This window comes from Abramis brama, assembly GCF_963993115.1.
Source record: "Abramis brama genome assembly, chromosome: 6".
Lineage (NCBI taxonomy): Eukaryota > Metazoa > Chordata > Actinopteri > Cypriniformes > Leuciscidae > Abramis > Abramis brama.
In genome coordinates, this window is record NC_139968.1 from 32,074,769 (window position 1) to 32,085,046 (window position 10,278).

The 10,278-nt window shown below is 37.4% G+C and overlaps 1 protein-coding gene across 1 annotated transcript; it reads right to left on the minus strand.

Annotated features, from left to right (window-relative positions):
• Positions 1 to 4,109: 4,109 nt before the first annotated feature.
• On the minus strand, positions 4,110 to 5,129 carry LOC311085789 (uncharacterized protein). The gene is made up of 3 exons (XM_084118423.1): positions 4,853 to 5,129; positions 4,618 to 4,761; positions 4,110 to 4,530 (listed from the first exon to the last, which is right to left on the minus strand). Exons 1-3 carry the CDS (start codon positions 5,016 to 5,018, stop codon positions 4,514 to 4,516), a joined length of 327 nt encoding a protein of 108 aa, XP_083974549.1. The 5' UTR covers positions 5,019 to 5,129; the 3' UTR covers positions 4,110 to 4,513.
• Between the last annotated feature and the right edge of the window lie 5,149 nt (positions 5,130 to 10,278).

Below are 10,278 nucleotides of genomic sequence, written 5' to 3' on the forward strand. Positions count from 1 at the left end.
TTAAAAGGCTGATTTTCCCGCTTCAGGGCAGTGACGAGTACATTATGTAGTCCAGTGGTTGTCAGGACACCCTAGGCACAACCTTAAGCAATGGCCCTGAACGATGGTTTAATGTCAACATTGTGACAACGCTGTAACAACTTCACCACACAACCTAGTAATAGCAACCTTTTGGCCATGTTGTTAAAACGTTGTTAGAAGGTTGGCTACGTTGTGCCAACGTTCTGTGTTTGCTGGGTTGTTATTGCTGCTTCACAGACATCAGTGTGTTTTACAAACTCCAAATGTATTGTTTTACTCGTGCTTATGTGTATTTAAATATCTGAAACCAAAAATAAACATTATGAAGTTGAAAAAACTGCTTAGTTGTGATAGGCTATATGACAGCGCTGAACGCGTCCGACTCTGGCTCAGCGCCAGCCAATGCGCGAAAGCACAGTTTGAATCTGGCAGCACTGAACAACATTCTAAATGTGGCGCCGTACTCTCAGGGGCTAGTTGATGACATGGTAAGCAAGTTTGTGAATATTTTGAATAAAAAAGGAAAAGCGAAATAAAAGCGACACATCTGTCATACAGTATTATTGTGGCTGCGGTGTATCCATAGACTGTAAAAAATATGGACAAAGCGTCTGTGACGTCACCCATAGACTTTCTGAAGAACGGTTTTGAACATAGACAGTAAAAGAAATGGACACAGCGACCCCATTGGATTCAACGGAGACAAAGTGAAGCCCATTAGAAACTTTTACTTCCTGGGGGTCCAGCGTACTGCGCAGACTCAAACTGAGCTCGACGACGTAGATGTGACGTGAGCAAACCGTCTGTCTTCTAGTGGCTGTGCCAAGATCAATCTGAATCATTACCTTCCGAAACTCGCAGAGACGGAGAGCGTGAGTAGGAGCTGTCCATGATCTTGGAGCAGGAGAAACTTTTTGTAGGTGTTCTGATTAATTACTTTGTCATTTTGCCTCGACGTCCTCCCGATTGCCCGCGAGCTTCTCTTCCTGTCCATAGGCCTACGGTAATTTCCTACTGTGCGACAGAGAGTCGCGTGGCTGTGACGCAATCGTTAGCCTACTTTTACAAAAACTGCTTCTACAGGGCCATAACGTAAGCTACAAGGTAATGGAGCCTTTTATACATTTTCGTGTTTCTTTAGAAATAAATAATGGACAAATGGAGTCTTTAAACGCCTCAGATGTGAAGTTATTCGCTGTCAAAGTGACGCCAAAATGAATGGTAGTCAATGGGATGCTAACTGCAGGTGGGGTTCCGTTAGCCAATGGCGGCGTCCGGGGGTGCTTCAAAATAATACAAATCGCTGCACCCTTGGTTTTGAAGCCGTTTATGGGGGGTATGGGCGGCGCCATCTTGGGAAATCTTGGGAAATCCTAACCCCGCCCACCTTCTGACGCAGCGCGCGTCACTCAGCTCGCTCTGCTACTCCGGTTATCTCTGTGTATATTTTAGGCAACGAAATATGTTATAAAACACCATACTAACTCTTTTCATTTTCATTTAAAGAAATCTTAAACATTATAGCCACACAAATGTGGTTCAGGCAACGCGTATTGATTATATTCACTGCACATAACGTTTGCCTATTTATAAAAAAAACAAAATATAAAACACAAACCTGCCTCTTTTCGTTTTAAATAATAATAATATAAAAATATTAAACATTTTAATATGGTCCAGGCAATATGTGCATTTGTACTAAACAACAGATTTTGCAGTAAACAACATTATAGATCATCTTCGTTGTATTAACATTTAAAATGACAAAACTCAACCCAGTCTCTTTTTGTTAAATTTCAGTTTTATCAATATTAGCCATTAAAAAAGTATAAGTAAAAGGTATAAGAAGCTATACAAATAAAGCAAACAATTCAGTCAAACATACAAAGTCAGCACTCTAGTCTAACCATACAACGGTAAAGTTAAATAGCTTATAAAGTTATGAAACTTCCCCTCAGCCAGAACGATTGGCCAGGGAACAAGTTATAGATTCACAAAACCAAAAATCGCCCGTTAGATATAGCCTACACAAGACGAATTATACCTCATGTTTAACCACTAGACGCCAGGGTCAGCGGCGAACGACTAGCCGAGGAAAAACTGTTGCAGGCGGGGTACATGCGCCGAGTGCCCGGTCATCATCGCTGGATCCAACAACTGGATCAAATTTTCATAAATCTTTAAATAAACCACAGATTTGAGCTTTAAACAACTACATTCTCGCCTTAAAAACTCTTAAAACTACATTTCATGATACAGAAACAGTAGTATTATATTTCAAATGTGTTAAAAAATGGCGCTTCTTATGTTGTCATTCTCCAGTTGGCGCAGCCTAAGCTGTCAATCAAGCTGTCAATCAAAGTTAACCACGCCCTTATTTGTCATACATTTTATATCTAAATACTATCTAAACTAACGAGTTAGAAAAAAATTCACTACCCTCGCCGTTGTCAGGCACTCGGAACCTATCGAAAAATACAATAAAAGTCCATGGGACCAACCTGTAAAAACATGAATTTATGCTGTGAAAACGGACATTTTAACATGGGGGCTATGGACATTTGCTCCCTTTTGGGACCTTCCCCTAGCGGATTTTCGATGTATTGCAGTTTTTCGCACTTCCGGGTAGGCTTCATTTTTCAGATGAGAATGTTGCCCCTTGGGTGTATCGCGTGACGCGTCGCCATGGAAACATTAAAAGGAACATTCGCCTTGAAAAAAACTTACTTTCTCGTGGCCACGAGTTAGTATCTTGAGGCCACGAGTTAGTGGCTGTTTCTCAATTCCAAGAACGCAGAGAACGGACTTGTGTTCTCGTGGAGACCGGTCTTGCCAAGCTTCCTTGGAAGAACGAACTCGGAACCGGCCGCAATGACTTCTGGGACACCAGGCGAGTACTAGCTCAAGTCTGCATTCGATGCATCCTCGGTATCAAGAACACATCCGGGTTCTTTCATGCGTCCTCTGTACTTGCGTTCTTGAGAATTGGGTCTGAACTTCGATGGTTAATGATGACGTAAAACGAGAACACAAGGACGCAAGATTGCTGAAGAACGCATATTGAGAAACACCCAGTATCTTGAGGCCACGAGTTAGTATCTTGACGCCACGAGTTACTATCTTGAGGCCACGAGTTACTATCTTGAGGCCACGAGTTACTATCTTGAGGCCACGAGTTACTATCTTGAGGCCACGAGTTACTATCTTGACGCCACGAGTTACTATCTTGAGGCCACGAGATATACTATCTTGAGGCCACGAGTTAGTATCTTGAGGCCACGAGATACTATCTTGAGGCCACGAGTTACTATCTTGAGGCCACGAGTTACTATCTTGAGGCCACGAGTTACTATCTTGAGGCCACGAGTTACTATCTTGAGGCCACAAGATAGTTATAATTATTTTTTTTTGCCGAAGTGGGACTAGGGGTGCTCCGTATACTATACTATTTATGAACCACCAAATTAAATTAATACAGAGCCAAAAAAAAAAAAAAAAGAACAAGAACAACTCCTCCCTTGTACAAGGTCAGCTAGTTTACACAGAACGGAGAGAGGAATCTTAAAAGGTGAAAAGAACCATCCCAGAACTTTCCCTGCAAGTTATTTTTAGGTTTTGTTTTTATAACCATGTAAACTAATTGTGCAATGACCAATACAGAAAATAAAAATAAAAAATATATTATATATAAAAATATTTTTTACAAAAATAAATTGTTCTAATAAAATATTAGTGTAGTATTACTCTTATAGCATTTATATAAGTTTTTGTTCCATATAAAAATCAGAGTTTAGACCTGAATTCAAAATTGATCTCACAGTAAAATCACAGTTTAATCATTTACACATGAGAATAGTGTATAGTTAAGAAACATTTTCTTCATCGGTTCACTATCAAAACCCCATGATAGTGATGCTAAAAATGTCAGAAAACACTCAGATTGATCTGAAACACGACTGAACTGTGACACTTTCAAATGAATTCTGTAATGTTACTGTAAATGTAATAAAACATGGAGAGACTCTTGAACCTCAGAGTGAGAAAACTTTATTGATAAAGGCAAGAAAAATACATATGACAAATGGAGAGCGGTAGTAAAGTGAGATCTGTGTGTCTTTATTCATTTGTTTTACATGTCTGAGGGAAATATAAACAATAAAGCCCTTCAAATTGTTTTTAAAAATATCAAGACACTGAAAATGCAAAGGGAGAGCAAACAGTAAAACGTGTCCAGAAACACAAAAATAAAATAGAAATAGATTTTATATATTTCTGGGAGAAAGGAAAAAAGTTTGCTGGAACGATCAAACTCTAAAACACTACATGAGGGAAATATAAACAATAAAGCCCTTCAAATTGTTTTTAAAAATATCAAGACACTGAAATGCAAAGGGAGAGCACAAGCTTGAGTAATAAACTACATTTAAAAGGACAAAATCACTAGAACAACAAGAAATACACTTGAAGAACATCTGATGTTCAGCGTGCTGCTTTAGATTTCAATACTTCCTGAAAAAGATGAACATATTAAGACATAAATGGAACAAATATTTATGCAAAAACAGTTTGTGAGAAATGACATCATCAGTTAGGTACCTGATGTGTGAATATGTGCTTGATCTTGTTCAGCTCTTCTGGATCTGATCTCATAAACCAGAACAATGACAGTAGCCACGCCCACCAGAGCAGAGAGGACCAATCGGATCACAGCTTCAGTAGGACCACAACAGTGGCCTGAGTCTGAGGAATAAAAACATCAAACTGAGATCAGATCAGTCATTAAACGCTAATATCAGCACTGACTCAGTGCATATCGTCAGTGCTGTGGTACCTGCACATGTGTGACAGAGTGTGTTGATGTCCAGATGTGTGGTCTGGTTGCTGATGGGATTGTTCAGCACACAGCTGTAGGTGTTTTTATCCTGATATTCCACCTCCAGAGGTAGAGAGAGACTGATGCTGAGATCACACACACTGATGCTGGACAATACACTCATTCCTTTGTACCAGGAGAGAGTCGCATCACACACTTTCAACACTGATGAACACACCAATGAACAATTTGACGAAGAACATTGTGAAGAGTTACTGATGATGACAGGAACAGGCAGACGAGCTGGAAAACATGTGAGAATAAGGAGAAATTCTGGTTCTGTTATGAAACTCTAGATGGCACAGTCTGATTGAAATCACATGATTCTCTATAGGGCACAGATGATTGGTTCCTGCTGTATCTGCTCAAACTTCAAATACTTGGTCATCATTTGCTTTAGCAGTGCGGCGGTCTTTCAGAAACCCTCCACCTTCCCCAGCTCCACCTGTATAGATCTGCTTCAGGTAACTCATGTACTACAGCAGCAGCATATCTTGCTCACAGCACACGACACGTGTGTGTTTGCTCTGCAGCAGCAGAAATAACCAAATCTAATCAACAATCTGATTTTTGGTTCAATGTAATGATTGAGTGTTTATACGGTCTGTCATCTCAAACTATAAAATAAGAAAACATATGACTGGTGCTGAGCCAAAGACGGATGCGCTCTGCACTTGTCAAATCACAGTGTTTTCAACCACATAATGTTTCTTTTAGGTTTCAGACATTTAAATACACATACAGTAGGTACAAGAAAAAACATTTAGTAGTTTTTACAAGATAATCATACAGTTTACAAAACAGTTTGTAAAATACACTGATGTTGATGGAAGCGGCAATTATAATAATTTCAGTTTGACAACAAGTTTTATTTACATTCTAATGTGAATAAAATGTACTTGTGAAAAGGTTAATAAATGAGAATATATTTGAAGGAAAGGACAACCCAGATCCGGCCCACATCTGGTACACGTGGATTCCACATATACCAGATGTGGGCCGGATCTGGGCCGACACTATGTTGCTGTCTGGGAAATGATTTCTACTCACCATACACAGAAACATTGAATGTTTTTGATGATGGTGATGGTAAAAATGATTCTGTTCTAGTTATATGAAGTTTATAGACTCCAGCATGTTCAGTTGTGATGTTTGTGATGGTCAGAGATCCAGTTTGATTGTCCAGCTTCAGTCTGTCTCTGAATCTCCCATCAGTGAAAGCTAGCCTTTCTGTTTCAGACTCCCACTCTATGTGATTTTCACGTAGGCCTATTTCAGTAAGCCCAGGGTTTAAAGTGACTGAATCTCCCTCCGACACTGACACTGACTTCACCTTATCTGCATCACCAAACACACATGGAGAACAAACAGGAACAGGGTTTGTCACAGATTAACTTTTAAATAAAGTTATGATTGTTTGAGAAAGTAAATAGTTTGAAATTTAAAATAAATAATATCATAAAACAACAGAATAGAGTAAATTGGTGTGTGGATATTATATGGAGTGATTAAAAAATAAAAAGGTGAAACAAATATTTAACTCACAGCTGATAGTGAGAATGAAAATTATTTTCATTTGTCGGTTGGTATGTACTTCATAATCTCCAGCATGTTCAGTTGTGATGTTTGTGATGGTCAGAGATCCAGTTTGATTGTCCACCTTCAGTCTGTCTCTGAATCTCCCATCAGCAACATCATCATATACAGTGATGCTGTCATTATTTACATTTATTTCAGCTAGTAAATATTTTCCAAACCGCCACCGAATTTGACTTCCATCCTTCATTACATTAATACCAATCTTTAGAGTGACCGAATCTCCCTCCATCTCTGACATTGGTAAAACTCCTAAAGCACCAAACACACCTGAAGAACAGATAGAGAGTTTGTCACAGATTAAAGATTTAAATAACTTTATTTTGGTGAAGCTTCATCAAAACGAAATCCTTTAATTTTATGAATCTGAAGTGAACAACATTCTGCAGCAAAAATAAACATAAAACATGAATGAAATGTGAAATACTATATAATTTTACATGGACCAGAAACTAAATCAAAAGAGACACTTTTACTTAGATAAGAGAAATGTCACACTTAAACGAATGCTGTTGGGTATTGAGATTCATATTTAACATATCCCTAAAAAAATTGTTTAGACCTGAATCAAAACTTTAAAAATCAATAACTTATACTTGAGAATAACAGTCAATGTTAATCATCTCTGACTAATTTCACCAATAATGTATTACATAGTACTAAAACAGAAGCAACTGAAGCCTTAAAAACATTTGAAACTCACCATCCAGACGCCACAAACAAAACAAAAATAATTTGAGAAACATTTTCTTCATCGGTTCACTGAAAACCCTACGATAGTGAGCCTTAAAATATCTGATGACACTCCGACTGATCGGAAACACGACTGAACTGTGATATTTAGCTGGTTTAATCGTCTCTCAAAAAGTTTCAGCATAGTTTCCTTCATCAGAGGAAGTCATGAAAATAAAGCTGTTGCTGATCTTATTTTCTTTGAATTCTGGCCCTGTATTGGTTGAGTGAAATGTTGCATGAGATTTAGATCCATATCTGGGCCCGCATGTATAAAACTTCTAAGAATTACTCTTACGAATTGCCTTAAGCTTTGACTTAAGTGTCAAAAAATTCTTAGTAAAAAGTAGGACTTCTCTAAGAGTAGGAGACTTTTATAAAGAAGCTAAAAGCAACTTTCAGTAAAGTCTAAGACTCCTAAGTACTGACTGAAGTGGGACTGAACTAAGGACTACAAGGATGTCAACCCAAAATGGCCGCCCTCAACCTCTGAATCAGCCAATAGTGAACCTACAACAGTGAGGTCACTGCAGCATGACATCATTTAATGTAATTATAATAAAATAATTTAATTAAGACACTGAAACTTTAATATTTCAATTTATTTTTTTATTATTTTAATGTTTATTTTTGATCATTGATGCTGTGGGGCAGAGGAAAATGGTCAGATTCACCCTTTATTCAAATAGTATTCAAAATGTGTTAAAGATGCTGTAAGCTTATTGTGTAGTTGTGCCTGGAGTCAATTGTTTATTTGTGATAACACAATGAAACATTCCAAATTGTACAGACATCATTTTTAGCCAGGCTGTCAAAGAAATTATAAACGCATGAAAAAAAACAAAAGAGGACAATGAAATATTAATAACTGACTATGTTACAGACAATGTATGATTTTTTTCTCCTGTGAGCTTTTTAGTTTTTCTAAAACCTGTAGCTGTAGTTTGCCATTTTTTGTCACTTAATATTCAACAATATTATTGATCTATCTGCATTGAAACCATTATATGAGAATTGAACTGAGCTGGACGATAGATAGATAAATGAACTAAATAGATAATTAATGATTTTTTACAATGGAAATGAAAGCTTTAGCGTAAGTTCTGTCAGGAAGACTAAATTGTAATGTCACTTATTACCTTCTCATCTATCAATCATGTTCTAATACTTGTAGTATAAAAGATTGTTACTTACACATGTCTGAGTTTGCAGATGCTGACGCCTGCATTCAAAAATTCATACATTGTTAGGTCATTTTGCCTCCCGAGTCTTTCTGGTAGAAATGAATCAACACTGAACTTACTTAAGCTGGACAATGACACTGTTTTCTTCTAGAGCTGCTATACAGCCAAGACTAACTTTGTTGCATTATTTTCCTGTTATCTCTGTAAAGCTGCTTTGAAACAATCTGTATTGTACAAAGCACTGAAAAAAGAAATAAAGGTGACTTGAAATAATTTTGTTAGATAAATACCTTCACTAAGTTTAGTGTTTTGTTTTTCCCTCATATTTTAAAATATTAAAAATATATAAATATAAAATATTTTCCTCATAATTTGATGGTTTAAGCAAACTTGTAGGGTCATAAAAAAAAATAAACCAGTTCAGTTTTCACTTTTGGCCACTACTGTATATTTGGTGTGGTCAGTGCCACAACAGTGCTATTTAAGAGCCTGCTGGACTGTGGACTGAAGGGGCCGAGTCATCACAGGTGCACTGCTGCATTTTTCCAGTCACCAAAAATATAATTATTACTTTCATTTAATTTCATTGCTATACAATTTCTTAAAGGTAAGTTATAAAAAGAATACCTTGATGATTAAACTTTTTTATCGTTTGATCAACATTATCATCATTTAACTCCAATACATCATATTTTTGTTGAAAAGTGTGTGGCCGCCTCCTCTGCTGCCATCCTAACTAGGTTTGGAGACCTCTCCAGCTCTATTAAATAATTTACAACCTGAGACCAAGTCTTGGGAACCTTTATGAATCACACTTATTCTTAAGTTTAGGAATAAGAGTAAAATGACTTAGAATTTTGACAGACTTGAGACTTAAATTTTACTCTGAGTGGCTTTATACGTACGGCCCCTGGTGTTTTATTTTATGTTATACGCATCAAATCTGTTTGACCTCTGACCCTTATTTGGCAGCAGTTTATTCAGTGTAAAGATGTTTTGTATGGAGTAGAAGATTAAAAGGTTCATTTTAACAGCAAAAAAGATGGACAAATGCTTCACAAACTAGTGACACAGAGAGAGAGAAAACATCCAGCAGAAGCTGTTTATCCACCCAACAGATAAAACCACATTTCTGTACAGATAAAACAAAGAGGAAACCCATTGCAGCGTCCAATTAGGTTTGAGTTTGTGTTTGAGATCTCAGGCTTTTGATTGCAGACTTTGTTATCTTGGTGAATCTGAGCAAAATAACTCTTGAATCACATGTGAGTTTACCTTGTCTTTTCTTCTGGGGAAACAGAGAAGCGTAGAGGCCTGAATTTATGTTTTCTCAAATTCATGTTAAGTTATGATGGGCATACACACAATAGGCTAATTAGGGCCCGAGCACCGATGATGTGAGGACCCTCTTGGAACTGCTCTGTTTATTCTAATATTGTACCTGTAATGGTAACAAAAGTTGGGATAAAATAAACTGAAATTATTCATAATTTTAGTGCATGGACATCTCCAACATGACAACAAAGTCTGTGAAGTTCCGAGCGCCTCCTGCTGGATGAGCCGTCGAGAGGAGAAACACTGTCACAACACCAGGATAAGTGTGTAGCAAACAGACAGACGAAGGTTCAGAAGAAGATAATTGCAATACTAAGTATACGTTGTACACACTATACTTTGTACCACATTTCCTTGGCATTAACTTAGCCGAAGTAAAAACTGCTGCTAGTGCAATCCAGCTGGTGAGGGAGTACTAGAGAATTTGAAATCTTTCTCTTCATGTGTCTGGAAAACGGAAAGTTTCTTTGTTCATGTAAGTGCCATGAATACAGATTTCATTCACTCATGGTGTATTGCACTACATGTTCACCTTAA